At 54.2% G+C, this 15,698-nt stretch overlaps 1 protein-coding gene across 2 annotated transcripts in view; it reads left to right on the top strand.

Moving 5' to 3' along the window:
* LMLN (leishmanolysin like peptidase) overlaps positions 1–7,207 on the top strand; it is a 28,590-nt gene extending 21,383 nt beyond the window's left edge. For both annotated transcript variants that reach the window (XM_075609919.1, XM_075609920.1), the window contains 4 exons: positions 337–496; positions 4,375–4,505; positions 5,249–5,459; positions 5,760–7,207. In XM_075609919.1, the coding sequence (XP_075466034.1) occupies positions 337–496; positions 4,375–4,505; positions 5,249–5,459; positions 5,760–5,860 (603 nt within the window). In that variant the 3' untranslated portion in view covers positions 5,861–7,207. The remainder of the gene's footprint in view (positions 1–336; positions 497–4,374; positions 4,506–5,248; positions 5,460–5,759) is intronic.
* The last annotated feature ends 8,491 nt before the right edge of the window (positions 7,208–15,698 follow it).

Raw genomic sequence — 15,698 nt, 5'->3', positions numbered from 1 at the left:
GTGTCACGCATTGCAGTACGTGTAATACTTGTGCGCTGACCCTGTGTCACGCATTGCAGTATGTGTAATACCTGTGCGCTGACCCCGTGTCACGCATTGCAGTACGTGTAATACCTGTGTGCTGACCCCGTGTCACGCATTGCAGTACGTGTAATACCTGTGCGCTGACCCTGTGTCACGCATTGCAGTACGTGTAATACCTGTGCGCTGACCCCGTGTCACGCATTGCAGTATGTGTAATACCTGTGTGCTGACCCCGTGTCACGCATTGCAGTACGTGTAATACCTGTGCGCTGACCCCACGTCCTTGTATTGACCCCGTGTCACACGCTGCAGTACTTTGATCACATTCCGGGGGTGCCCGCAGAAGATTTACCCTACTACGGAGGGGCTGTGGAAATCGCAGACTTCTGCCCTTTCACCCAGGAGTTCAGCTGGCACCTGAGCGGAGAATTCCAGCGCAGCTCGGACTGCAGGGTCCCCGAGAACCAGCCAGGTACGTCCGAGGCTTCTGGGCAGCCCCCCGAAAACTAACTGCAAACACAGCAAAGAATTGTTAATGCTCAAAAGATTGGTTTTCTTTTTTTGTAAACATCATTATTACTTGCAGATCTAACACCATAAAGTGTGTGTGTGTGTGTGTGTGTGTGTGTGTGTGTGTGTGTGTGTGTGTGTGTGTATACACACACACGCGGGTATCGCACAAATGAGGAAGGTTAAACCCTATGTACCGAGCGAAAATAAGGGTTAGACAGTCCGGTCCCCCTCCCACATATTGTTATAAGAGCCTTTAAATGTGTAGCAAAATCATAGGGCAGGAGAGGCCAACACCAGTCCTCAAGGGCCAACAACAGGTCAGGTTTTCAGGATATCCCTGCTGCAGTCCAAGTGGTGACTGTGCCACCTGTGCTGAAGCAGGGATGTCTTGAAAACCTGACCTGTTGGTGGCCCTGAGGACTGGTGTTGCTTACCCCTGTCATAGGGTGTTGTAAAAATCGATGTTCCTCACTGCCACTGAACACCGTGGTATGGGGGAGGCGTACGTGGCCGCAGCTTTGGCGTTATGATGGCAGGAGCAGTCGCATGTGGTTCGCACAAAGGAGGTGATCTGCAAACCCAGCTGTAACGTTGCTGACTGCAAGACAGGATATGGACCCGCAGGGCAGAGGTAGGGAGGGCCAGAGAGAGGCTGACTTCCTGTCAGGAAGTGAGGAGCAGGAATTGTCAGGAAGCAAGAGAGCAAAGGTTGCTTCAGTGAGGGTGAGATGTCTCTTCCTGTCGGCAGCCATCTGGGGTATCCGGACAGATCCCTTATACCAGCATAGTGAATGTGGTATTCTGACTGTTACATTGTTGCGAAGTCCCACCAGAAACGGAAAACACAATCTCATTGTGTAATGCCTCAATCGGACGCTTCAGGGTCATAACCGCAATTGCACGTTTCTGAAACATTAGTTAACCAGTAAAGGTGTCCCTACCTTAGCATTGTACTGCTTCCTGTACAGGCGAGCACGGTAACATCCTCCCGCTTCCTGTACAGGCGAGCACGGTAACATCCTCCCGCTTCCTGTACAGGCGAGCACGGTAACCTCCTCATGCTTCCTGTACAGGCGAGCACGGTAACATCCTCCCGCTTCCTGTACAGGCGAGCACGGTAACATCCTCCCGCTTCCTGTACAGGCGAGCACGGTAACCTCCTCATGCTTCCTGTACAGGCGAGCACGGTAACATCCTCCCGCTTCCTGTACAGGCGAGCACGGTAACATCCTCACGCTTCCTGTACAGGCGAGCACGGTAACATCCTCACGCTTCCTGTACAGACGAGCACGGTAACATCCTCACGCTTCCTGTACAGACGAGCACGGTAACATCCTCCCGCTTCCTGTACAGGCGAGCACGGTAACATCCTCCCGCTTCCTGTACAGACGAGCACGGTAACATCCTCCCGCTTCCTGTACAGGCGAGCACGGTAACCTCCTCATGCTTCCTGTACAGGCGAGCACGGTAACATCCTCACGCTTCCTGTACAGGCGAGCACGGTAACATCCTCACGCTTCCTGTACAGGCGAGCACGGTAACCTCCTCACGCTTCCTGTACAGGAGAACACGGTAACATCCTCACGCTTCCTGTACAGGCGAGCACGGTAACATCCTCCCGCTTCCTGTACAGACGAGCACGGTAACATCCTCACGCTTCCTGTACAGACGAGCACGGTAACATCCTCCCGCTTCCTGTACAGGCGAGCACGGTAACATCCTCACGCTTCCCGTACAGGCGAGCACGGTAACATCCTCACGCTTCCCGTACAGGCGAGCACGGTAACATCCTCACGCTTCCTGTACAGGCGAGCACGGTAACCTCCTCATGCTTCCTGTACAGGCGAGCACGGTAACATCCTCACGCTTCCTGTACAGGCGAGCACGGTAACATCCTCACGCTTCCTGTACAGGCGAGCACGGTAACCTCCTCACGCTTCCTGTACAGGAGAACACGGTAACATCCTCCCGCTTCCTGTACAGGCGAACACGGTAACCTCCTCACGCTTCCTGTACAGGCGAGCACGGTAACCTCCTCATGCTTCCTGTACAGACGAGCACGGTAACATCCTCCCGCTTCCTGTACAGGCGAGCACGGTAACATCCTCACGCTTCCTGTACAGGCGAGCACGGTAACCTCCTCACGCTTCCTGTACAGGCGAGCACGGTAACCTCCTCACGCTTCCTGTACAGGAGAACACGGTAACATCCTCCCGCTTCCTGTACAGGCGAACACGGTAACCTCCTCACGCTTCCTGTACAGGCGAGCACGGTAACCTCCTCATGCTTCCTGTACAGACGAGCACGGTAACATCCTCCCGCTTCCTGTACAGGCGAGCACGGTAACATCCTCACGCTTCCTGTACAGGCGAGCACGGTAACCTCCTCACGCTTCCTGTACAGGCGAGCACGGTAACATCCTCACGCTTCCCGTACAGGCGAGCACGGTAACATCCTCACGCTTCCTGTACAGGCGAGCACGGTCACCTCCTCACGCTTCCCGTACAGGCGAGCACGGTCACCTCCTCACGCTTCCCGTACAGGCGAGCACGGTAACATCCTCACGCTTCCTGTACAGACGAGCACGGTAACATCCTCACGCTTCCTGTACAGGCGAGCACGGTAACATCCTCACGCTTCCCGTACAGGCGAGCACGGTAACATCCTCACGCTTCCTGTACAGGCGAGCACGGTAACCTCCTCACGCTTCCCGTACAGGCGAGCACGGTAACATCCTCACGCTTCCTGTGCAGGCGAGCACGGTAACATCCTCACGCTTCCCGTACAGGCGAGCACGGTAACATCCTCACGCTTCCTGTGCAGGCGAGCACGGTAACATCCTCACGCTTCCTGTACAGGCGAGCACGGTAACATCCTCACGCTTCCTGTACAGGCGAGCACGGTAACATCCTCACGCTTCCTGTACAGGCGAGCACGGTAACATCCTCACGCTTCCTGTACAGGCGAGCACGGTAACATCCTCACGCTTCCTGTACAGGCGAGCACGGTAACCTCCTCATGCTTCCTGTACAGGCGAGCACGGTAACATCCTCACGCTTCCTGTACAGGCGAGCACGGTAACATCCTCACGCTTCCTGTACAGGCGAGCACGGTAACCTCCTCATGCTTCCTGTACAGGCGAGCACGGTAACATCCTCACGCTTCCTGTACAGACGAGCACGGTCACCTCCTCACGCTTCCTGTACAGGCGAGCACGGTAACATCCTCACGCTTCCCGTACAGGCGAGCACGGTAACATCCTCACGCTTCCTGTACAGGCGAGCACGGTAACATCCTCACGCTTCCTGTACAGGCGAACACGGTAACATCCTCACGCTTCCTGCAATTAGAGGACATCACAAACTCGTACAGGGTCTAATTTCCGTATTTCCGGTTTAAACGCTACGTGAAGATTCAGAGAGTGCAGCAGGCGTGGAAAGCCGTGTGTGATGTGGGTACTGTGGCTTGTTTAAGCAGTGTGTGACGTGGATTCTGTGGCTTGTTTAAGCAGTGTGTGTGACGTGTGGATACGGTGGCTTTTTACACAGTGTGTGTGACGTGTGGATACGGTGGCTTGTTTAAGCAGTGTGTGTGACGTGGATTCTGTGGCTTGTTTAAGCAGTGTGTGTCGTGGATACTGTGGCTTGTTTAAGCAGTGTGTGACGTGGATACTGTGGCTTGTTTAAGCAGTGTGTGTGACGTGGATTCTGTGGCTTGTTTAAGCAGTGTGTGACGTGGATACTGTGGCTTGTTTAAGCAGTGTGTGACGTGGATACTGTGGACTGTTTTGGCTTTGTACATGTATTGCGGCTTCATTCTTCTTTCTTTTTCTTTAAGTCTCTTCTAGAAACTACGGCGCTGAGAGATACGGGCCGGAGTCGGCGTGCCTGGAGCAGAGGTCCGCGTTTGTCATGGAGCAGTGTTCAAAAAGGCTGAGCTACCCAGACTGGGGCAGTGGCTGCTACCGGGTATTTATCTGTTCAGTGTAGTGTGCCACGCAACACCTTGTACACCTGTCTCTGTCTGTCTAGGTCTCTCTCTTTGTCTGTCTCTCTCTCTCTCTCTCTGTCTGTCTAGGTCTCTCTCTGTCTGTCTAGATCTCTCTCTGTCTGTCTAGGTCTCTCTCTGTCTGTCTAGGTCTCTCTCTGTCTGTCTAGATCTCTCTCTGTCTGTCTTGGTCTCTGTCTGTGTAGGGTCTCTCTCTGTCTGTCTAGGTCTCTCTCTGTCTGTCTAGGTCTCTCTTTGTCTGTCTAGGTCTCTCTCTGTCTGTCTAGGTCTCTCTCTGTCTCTCTCTGTCTCTCTCTGTCTCTCTCTGTCTCTCTCTGTCTCTCTCTGTCTCTCTCTGTCTCTCTCTGTCTGTCTCGCCCTCTCTCCCCTGTGCCAGATTACACCTGCAGGATCTAGCAGGCAAATGTCAGATCTTCCGTTTGCGTCTCCGCTGGGATTGAGTTTTTTACGTGGCGGTTGTTTGAACGCCTGGAAGTTTATTTCTGCGTTTCTTCCCACAGATTTACCTGCTGCTGGAATGTATCCTCCCTGCAACGTCCTTTAATCAGCTGCTTATTTATGTTTTAGCTGTTGTTTTAATGATCACTTGAATACTGGAACTGGTGTTTTACAAAGACTGGTTGAGACGCCCTTGTGTTATTACCGCGTTACCCCACAGGCTGGGACTCCTTACTTATACTGCTGTATGTAACGCCCCCTGCAGGTGAGCTGCTCTCCAGGCGGCCTGCAGGTCTGGGTGCAGGACTCCCCCTACCTGTGCAGCCGAGCAGGGCAGGTCCTCTCCGTCAGCACCCAGGTGAACGGCTGGCTGTATGGGGGAAGCCTGGTGTGCCCGTCCTGCTGGGACTTCTGTGAATCGTGCCCACCCGAGCGAGACCCTCCTCCGGGGAACAGGACCAAAGCGGCACCACTCGGTGAGTTCATGTGAACACTGTACCCAAAGACGGGTGTATATCCAGGGGTACAGGTGATGGGGGGGGGGCCCCGTTATGACAGGCACTGCATTTAGAGACTGACCGCTCTGTTACCGTGTAGGTGCACAGACCATTTAAAGTACGTACAAATACATAAAGTAGCCAGCACATACAGGCACGACCCACAGCTGCAATCTGAATGTACCTGGTGTTAGATTGCCAGCTCTGTAGGTCAGACTCTTTATAAAACAGCAAGCAGTACGGGACGAGACAAAATGAAGTGTTTGTGTTTCCCTGCAGATCTCTGCTCTCGGTCGTCAAACCTGGTCGTTACCCTGTGGCTTCTGATGCTTAACCTGCTCCCCCTTCTGGCCGGGTTCTTCCTCTGCGCCTACAAATAGATGCTGAAATTTGTGCTGTTCAGCACGCTCTGAAGTAGAGTTCCCGAGGGGCTGAGGGTGTGTGTGTGTGTGTGTGTGTGTGTGTGTGTGTGTGTGTGTGTGTGTGTGTGTGTGTGTGTGTGTGTGTGTGTGTGTGTGTGTGTGTGTGTGTGTGTGTGTGTGTGTGTGTGTGTGTGTGTGTGTGTGTGTGCTGAGGATGCAGATCTGTGTGTGTGTGTGAGGTGAGGATGCAGATCTGTGTGTGTGTGAGCAGAGAGTGTGTGTGTGCACGCTGAGGATGCAGATCTGTGTGTGTGTGTGTGCTGAGGGTGCATATCTGTGTGTGTGTGTGTGTTTGTGTGAGCAGAGGGTGCAGAACTGTGTGTGTGTGTGAGCAGAGAGTGTGTGTGTGTGGGTGTGTGTGCTGAGGGTGCAGGTCTGCACCCTCTAACTCACACACACACACAGATCTGCACCCTCAGCTCACACCCACGGATCTGCACCCTCTGCTCACACACACACACGGATCTGCACCCTCTGCTCACACACACACACACAGATCTGCACCCTCAGCTCACACACACACACACACACACACACACACACACAGAGAGATCTGCACCCTCAGCTCACACCCACGGATCTGCACCCTCTGCTCACACACACACACACAGATCTGCACCCTCTGCTCACACACACACACAGATCTGCACCCTCCGCTCACACACACACACACACACATCTGCACCCTCTGCTCACACACACACACACATCTGCACCCTCCGCTCACACACACACATCTGCACCCTCCGCTCACACACACACATCTGCACCCTCCGCTCTCACACACACACACAGATCTGCACCACACCCGGCTGCCCCAGGACTGCACCACACCCGGCTGCCCCAGGACTGCACCACACCCGGCTGCCCCAGGACTGCACCACACCCGGCTGCCCCAGGACTGCACCACACCCGGCTGCCCCAGGACTGCACCACACCCGGCTGCCCCAGGACTGCACCACACCCGGCTGCCCCAGGACTGCACCACACCCGGCTGCCCCAGGACTGCACCACACCCGGCTGCCCCAGGACTGCACCACACCCGGCTGCCCCAGGACTGCACCACACCCGGCTGCCCCAGGACTGCACCACACCCGGCTGCCCCAGGACTGCACCACACCCGGCTGCCCCAGGCTGCCAGGCTCGGTCAGGAGGTGGGTGACTGTGGGTAACTTGCTCTGGAAATAAATGTTGGACGATGTGCAGCGATGGGACCCGTGTGCAGCGATGGGACCCGTGTGCGACCGTGGGACCCGTGTGCGACCGTGGGACCCGTGTGCGACACTAACGTTCTGTTCTCACTTTGCTCTGATCGTCTCGGGAACGTTTATCTCCACTTTTTTATACTTGAATCTGAAAGACTGAGCGGTCGGCGTGGGGCCGGCGTGGGGCTGGCGTCCGGCGTGGGGCTGGCGGCCGGCGTGGGGCTGGCGGCCGGCGTGGGGCTGGCGGCCGGCGTGGGACTGGCAGCCACGGCACATTTACTGTAACCTTTAGTGAGATGATCATGTTTCCCGGATCTCTTTAGAGCAGCTGGTTAATCTGACGGGAGCCGCCCCTTCTCCGGAGCCCAGGAGGGTTTGGTGATGGGATTGGGAGTATGTGATATGAGCCTGTGGGAGTTGTTACACTCCCCCCCCCCCCCCACAAACACCCCCCCCCCCCCCCCCCCAGATTACTTGGTCCACAGACGCTGCAAAGCGTAGAACTGAGAGGGCGGTATTTGCACCTCCCCGGTTACAGGAAGAGACGTATCTCATTGCTCTTCCGTTCTCTCCAGCACTGAACGGGTTAATTTTGATGCTTGTTTTACGGCTTTTAATTTATTTCCCCTTCTTGCGGTTCTCGCGCCTTTTTTATTGCTGTATATAAATGGTATGTTTATCTAAGCGGTATCATTCTGCCCTGCCCGGGAGGAACCGCAGTACTCGGGTCTGCTGACATAGAAGGACCCATTGCATTAACCCCTAACCTGCCAGCAGGCCTGAGACGCGGCGCTGCTTAATGCTGAAATGAGACACCCTGACGGAACTGCTTAATGCTGAAATGAGACACCCTGACGGGCGCTGCTTAATGCTGAAATGAGACACCCTGACGGGCACTGCTTAATGCTGAAATGAGAAACCCTGACGGACGCTGCTTAATGCTGAAATGAGACATCCTGACGGGCGCTGCTTAATGCTGAAATGAGACACCCTGACGGGCGCTGCTTAATGCTGAAATGAGACATTTTGACGGGCGCTGCTTAATGCTGAAATGAGACACCCTGACGGGCGCTGCTTAATGCTGAAATGAGACACCCTGACAGCGCGCTGCTTAATGCTGAAATGAGACACCCTGACAGGACGCTGCTTAATGCTGAAATGAGACACCCTGACGGGACTGCTTAATGCTGAAATGAGACATCCTGACGGGCGCTGCTTAATGCTGAAATGAGACACCCTGACGGGCGCTGCTTAATGCTGAAATGAGACACCCTGACGGGCACTGCTTAATGCTGAAATGAGACACCCTGACGGACGCTGCTTAATGCTGAAATGAGACATCCTGACGGGCGCTGCTTAATGCTGAAATGAGACACCCTGACGGGCGCTGCTTAATGCTGAAATGAGACATTTTGACGGGCGCTGCTTAATGCTGAAATGAGACACCCTGACGGGCGCTGCTTAATGCTGAAATGAGACACCCTGACAGCGCGCTGCTTAATGCTGAAATGAGACACCCTGACAGGACGCTGCTTAATGCTGAAATGAGACATCCTGACGGGCGCTGCTTAATGCTGAAATGAGACATCCTGACAGGACGCTGCTTAATGCTGAAATGAGACATCCTGACGGGCGCTGCTTAATGCTGAAATGAGACACCCTGACGGGCGCTGCTTAATGCTGAAATGAGACACCCTGACAGGACGCTGCTTAATGCTGAAATGAGACACCCTAACAGGGCGCTGCTTAATGCTGAAATGAGACACCCTGACAGGCGCTGCGTAATGCTGAAATGAGACATCCTGACAGGCGCTGCTTAATGCTGAAATGAGACACCCTGACAGGACGCTGCTTAATGCTGAAATGAGACATCCTGACGGGCGCTGCTTAATGCTGAAATGAGACACCCTGACAGGTGCTGTGTAATGCTGAAATGAGACACCCTGACGGGACTGCTTAATGCTGAAATGAGACACCCTGACAGGGCGCTGCTTAATGCTGAAATGAGACACCCTGACGGGCGCTGCTTAATGCTGAAATGAGACACCCTGACGGGCGCTGCTTAATGCTGAAATGAGACATCCTGACCCGGCGCTGCTTAATGCTGAAATGAGACACCCTGACGGGCGCTGCTAAAGGCTGAAATGAGACATCCTGACGGCGCTGCTTAATGCTGAAATGAGACACCCTGACGGGCGCTGCTTAAGGCTGAAATGAGACACCCTGACGGGACTGCTTAATGCTGAAATGAGACACCCTGACAGGGCGCTGCTTAATGCTGAAATGAGACACCCTGACGGGCGCTGCTTAATGCTGAAATGAGACACCCTGACGGGCGCTGCTTAATGCTGAAATGAGACATCCTGACAGGCGCTGCGTAATGCTGAAATGAGACATCCTGACAGGCGCTGCGTAATGCTGAAATGAGACATCCTGACAGGACTGCTTAATGCTGAAATGAGACACCCTGACAGGCGCTGCTTAATGCTGAAATGAGACACCCTGACAGGGCGCTGCTTAATGCTGAAATGAGACATCCTGACGGCGCTGCTTAATGTTGAAATGAGACACCCTGACAGGCGCTGCTTAATGCTGAAATGAGACACCCTGACGGGCGCTGCGTAATGCTGAAATGAGACACCCTGACGGCCGCTGCTTAATGGTGAAATGAGACACCCTGACAGGACGCTGCTTAATGCTGAAATGAGACACCCTGACTGGCGCTGCTTAATACTGAAATGAGACACCCTGATGGGCGCTGCTTAATGCTGAAATGAGACACCCTGATGGGCGCTGCTTAATGCTGAAATGAGACACCCTGACGGGCGCTGCTTAATGCTGAAATGAGACACCCTGACAGGACGCTGCTTAATGCTGAAATGAGACATCCTGACAGGGCGCTGCTTAATGCTGAAATGAGACATCCTGACAGGACTGCTTAATGCTGAAATGAGACACCCTGACGGGCGCTGCTTAATGCTGAAATGAGAAATCCTGACGGGCGCTGCTTAATGCTGAAATGAGACACCCTGACGGGCACTGCTTAATGCTGAAATGAGACACCCTGACAGGCGCTGCTTAATGCTGAAATGAGACACCCTGACGGGCGCTGCTTAATGCTGAAATGAGACACCCTGACAGGACGCTGCTTAATGCTGAAATGAGACACCCTGACAGGACGCTGCTTAATGCTGAAATGAGACACCCTGACGGGCGCTGCTTAATGCTGAAATGAGACACCCTGACGGACGCTGCTTAATGCTGAAATGAGACATCCTGATGGGCGCTGCTTAATGCTGAAATGAGACACCCTGACGGGCGCTGCTTAATGCTGAAATGAGACATCCTGACGGGCGCTGCTTAATGCTGAAATGAGACATCCTGACGGGACTGCTTAATGCTGAAATGAGACACCCTGACGGGCGCTGCTTAATGCTGAAATGAGACACCCTGACGGGCGCTGCTTAATGCTGAAATGAGACACCCTGACGGGCGCTGCTTAATGCTGAAATGAGACACCCTGACAGGACGCTGCTTAATGCTGAAATGAGACATCCTGACAGGGCGCTGCTTAATGCTGAAATGAGACATCCTGACAGGACTGCTTAATGCTGAAATGAGACACCCTGACGGGCGCTGCTTAATGCTGAAATGAGAAATCCTGACGGGCGCTGCTTAATGCTGAAATGAGACACCCTGACGGGCGCTGCTTAATGCTGAAATGAGACACCCTGACAGGACGCTGCTTAATGCTGAAATGAGACACCCTGACAGGCGCTGCTTAATGCTGAAATGAGACACCCTGACGGCCGCTGCTTAATGCTGAAATGAGACACCCTGACGGACGCTGCTTAATGCTGAAATGAGACATCCTGATGGGCGCTGCTTAATGCTGAAATGAGACACCCTGACGGGCGCTGCTTAATGCTGAATTGAGACACCCTGACAGGACTGCTTAATGCTGAAATGAGACATCCTGACAGGACTGCTTAATGCTGAAATGAGACACCCTGACGGGCGCTGCTTAATGCTGAAATGAGACACCCTGACGGGCGCTGCGTAATGCTGAAATGAGACATCCTGACGGCCGCTGCTTAATGCTGAAATGAGACACCCTGACAGGGCGCTGCTTAATGCTGAAATGAGACATCCTGACGGGCGCTGCGTAATGCTGAAATGAGACACCCTGACAGGACGCTGCTTAATGCTGAAATGAGACATCCTGACGGGCGCTGCTTAATGCTGAAATGAGACATCCTGACGGGCGCTGCTTAATGCTGAAATGAGACACCCTGACGGGCGCTGCTTAATGCTGAAATGAGACACCCTGACGGGTGCTGCTTGATGCTGAAATGAGACACCCTGACAGGACGCTGCTTAATGCTGAAATGAGACATCCTGATGGGCGCTGCTTAATGCTGAAATGAGACACCCTGACGGGCGCTGCTTAATGCTGAATTGAGACACCCTGACAGGACGCTGCTTAATGCTCAAATGAGACACCCTGATGGGCGCTGCTTAATGCTGAAATGAGAAATCCTGACGGGCGCTGTTTAATGCTGAAATGAGACATCCTGACGGGCGCTGCTTAATGCTGAAATGAGACACCCTGACAGGCGCTGCTTAATGCTGAAATGAGACACCCTGACGGGCGCTGCTTAATGCTGAAATGAGACACCCTGACGGGCGCTGCTTAATGCTGAAATGAGACACCCTGACGGGCGTTGCTTAATGCTGAAATGAGACACCCTGACAGGCGCTGCTTAATGCTGAAATGAGACATCCTGACGGCGCTGCTTAATGCTGAAATGAGACACCCTGACAGGGCGCTGCTTAATGCTGAAATGAGACATCCTGACCGCACTGCCCGCTGGCCCCTCTGACTGCACTGCCCGCTGGATCCTCTGACCGCACTGCCTGCTGGCCCCTCTGACCGCACTGCCTGCTGGCCCCTCTGACCGCACTGACCGCTGGCCCCTCTGACCGCACTGACCGCTTGCCCCTCTGACCGCACTGACCGCTGGCCCCTCTGACCGCACTGACCGCTGGCCCCTCTGACCGCACTGACCGCTGGCCCCTCTGACCGCTGGCCCCTCTGACTGCACTGACCACTGGCCCCTCCGACGCAGGGTTTGGGAGAGTAGAACTGGATATCCATGCAGCCCTGTTACTAAGAGTAACACCTCAAAGTATTAATCACTCCGCCTGGGTTGGTGTGAGTCAGGTTACCTAATAACACAAGTGCAACTGAGCTGGCCCCGTCCCCACCAATAGAATCTATTATATCGGCTGCATTCTTCTGCTTGTGTATAAGCAGCTGCAGGATGTGGGCGCAGCACCCGGCTTCGCTGCCAGGGGACGAGTCACGAGCCGCCGTAAAGCAGGTCTGCTGCAGTGTTACTGTGAGATAACCTTGGGAGAGTCTGCTGCAGTGTTACTGTGAGATAACCTTGGGAGCGTCTGCTGCAGTGTTACTGTGAGATGACCTTGGGAGAGTGCTGCAGTGTTACTGTGAGATGACCTTGGGAGAGTGCTGCAGTGTTACTGTGAGATAACCTTGGGAGAGTGCTGCAGTGTTACTGTGAGATAACCTTGGGAGAGTGCTGCAGTGTTACTGTGAGATAACCTTGGGAGAGTGCTGCAGTGTTACTGTGAGATAACCTTGGGAGAGTGCTGCAGTGTTACTGTGAGATAACCTTGGGAGCGTCTGCTGCAGTGTTACTGTGAGATAACCTTGGGAGCGTCTGCTGCAGTGTTACTGTGAGATAACCTTGGGAGCGTCTGCTGCAGTGTTACTGTGAGATAACCTTGGGAGCGTCTGCTGCAGTGTTACTGTGAGATGACCTTGGGAGAGTCTGCTGCAGTGTTACTGTGAGATGACCTTGGGAGAGTGCTGCAGTATTACTGTGAGATAACCTTGGGAGAGTCTGCTGCAGTGTTACTGTGAGATGACCTTGGGAGAGTGCTGCAGTGTTACTGTGAGATAACCTTGGGAGAGTGCTGCAGTGTTACTGTGAGATAACCTTGGGAGAGTGCTGCAGTGTTACTGTGAGATGACCTTGGGAGAGTGCTGCAGTGTTACTGTGAGATAACCTTGGGAGAGTGCTGCAGTGTTACTGTGAGAACCTTGGGAGCGTCTGCTGCAGTATTACTGTGAGATGACCTTTGGAGAGTGCTGCAGTGTTACTTTGAGATAACCTTCGGAGCGTCTGCTGCAGTGTTACTGTGAGATGACCTTGGGAGAGTCTGCTGCAGTGTTACTGTGAGATGACCTTGGGAGAGTGCTGCAGTGTTACTGTGAGATGACCTTGGGAGAGTGCTGCAGTGTTACTGTGAGATGACCTTGAGAGAGTGCTGCAGTGTTACTGTGAGATGACCTTGGGAGAGTGCTGCAGTGTTACTGTGAGATGACTTTGGGAGAGTGCTGCAGTGTTACTGTGAGATGACCTTGGGAGAGTGCTGCAGTGTTACTGTGAGATGACCTTGGGAGAGTGCTGCAGTGTTACTGTGAGATGACCTTGGGAGAGTGCTGCAGTGTTACTGTGAGATGACCTTGGGAGAGTGCTGCAGTGTTACTGTGGGATGACCTTGGGAGAGTGCTGCAGTGTTACTGTGGGATGACCTTAGGAGAGTGCTGCAGTGTTACTGTGAGATGACCTTGGGAGCGTTGCTGGCGTCGGCAGGAGGATCTTGGTAACATAATAATAATAATGTAATGTGTGTTTGCAGGATTTGTCCCGGAGAGTTACTGTTGTGAATACATTTCCCGGCATTGAGTGCAAAGTATATGGGAATGTCCCCGCCGTGTATACAGGACTGCCCGGATAACCGAGCACACGTATTCTTTCTTTCCTGCCCCCGTGTGTTGCTGCCCCCGTGTGTTGCTGCCCCCGTGTGTTGCTGCCCCCGTGTGTTGCTGCCCCCGTGTGTTGCTGCCCCCGTGTGTTGCTGCCCCCGTGTGTTGCTGCCCCCGTGTGTTGCTGCCCCCGTGTGTTGCTGCCCCCGTGTGTTGCTGCCCCCGTGTGTTGCTGCCCCCGTGTGTTGCTGCCCCCGTGTGTTGCTGCCCCCGTGTGTTGCTGCCCCCGTGTGTTGCTGCCCCCGTGTGTTGCTGCCCCCGTGTGTTGCTGCCCCCGTGTGTTACTGCCCCCGTGTGTTACTGCCCTGAATCCATTGTGTTCATAATAAGGTCTGGATTCTCGGGCTATGAAGGGTGCGGGGAGCATGGTCCACCCTGGTACTGGCAGTGGGTGTATATCAGGAGTGGCCACCAACAGGTCAGGTTTTCAAGATATCCCTGTTTCAGCACAGGTGGCTCAGTCGTAGCCGGGTGTTTTCTTCAGCTAGCCCAGGAAATCCCGGGACATTTTGGGGTTATCGCACGGAAACGCTGGAACATTTCTGTGAGATTTTTCTGTTATTTGGATGCAGACTAAGGCCGAGTCCATAGAAGGACAGGCCGCGCTGAGCCGTGCGGACGCTCAGCGCTGAGCCCCTGCATACTCAATGAGGATGCCTTGAGAGGGGGCTCACGCGAGCGTCCGCAGGCGTGCTGACGAGTTGGAGGTTTCACAGCACAGCAGTGTCAACGTCTCGGCGCCGTGACGTCAGTGCGTCGCGGGCGGTTGGCCCAGCGACGTCACTGCCCCGCCTCCAACCACCTCCCCCCGGCTCCCCCCGCGCACGCTGGCTCGCCTGTATGGGCATGAAATCGCCCAGATTTCAGCAGGCGAGCCTCCGCGTCAGCGCGGCTCGGATCGCCTCACCCTTCTATGGCCCGGGCCTAATGGCCCATCAGAGTGACCCAGCAGGGGGCCCTCTGACCCCCCGCTCCCTGAAATGTTTCAGCGTTTCTGTGCGTGCCCCAAAATTTCCTGGGATTTTTCCTGGGCTAGCTGAAGAAAACACCCGGCTACATCTGACTGAGCCACTGATTGAGCTACCTTTGCTGAAGCAGGGATATCCATAAAGCCTGATTAGTCCTCAAGGCCCTCCAACAGATCAGGGTCTATGGATATCCCTGCTTCAGCACAGGTCACTCAATCGTTGACTGGCCAACTCCAGTCCTCAAGGCCCACAGGTGTTGGCTAGTCAACGATTGAGCCACCTGTGCTGAAGCAGGGATATCCTGAAGACCTGCTGGTGGCCCTTGAGGACTGGAGTTTCCCCCTCCTGGTTTATTGCAGTCTGAGATCCCCTCTCCCCACCTACCCCCCCCAATCTTTGCGCTGTATGTTCATGGCGCTGTGGCAGGCTCAGTCCGTGCAGGTTATATTACTGAGAGACCCCCAGTCTTTGCGCTGTATGTTCATGGCGTTGTGGCAGGCTCAGTCCGTGCAGGTTATATTACTGAGAGACCCCCAGTCTTTGCGCTGTATGTTCATGGCGCTGTGGCAGGCTCAGTCTGTGCAGGTTATATTACTGAGAGACCCCCAGTCTTTGCGCTGTATGTTCATGGCGTTGTGGCAGGCTCAGTCCGTGCAGGTTATATTACTGAGAGACCCCCAGTCTTTGCGCTGTATGTTCATGCTGTTGTGGCAGGCTCAGTCCGTGCAGGTTATATTACTGAGAGACCCCCAGTCTTTGCGCTGTAT

Source organism: Ascaphus truei, chromosome 7, assembly GCF_040206685.1.
Source record: "Ascaphus truei isolate aAscTru1 chromosome 7, aAscTru1.hap1, whole genome shotgun sequence".
Classification (NCBI taxonomy): domain Eukaryota; kingdom Metazoa; phylum Chordata; class Amphibia; order Anura; family Ascaphidae; genus Ascaphus; species Ascaphus truei.
The sequence above is the reverse complement of the archived record's forward strand: the minus strand, read 5'-3'. Positions and strand labels throughout refer to the sequence as shown.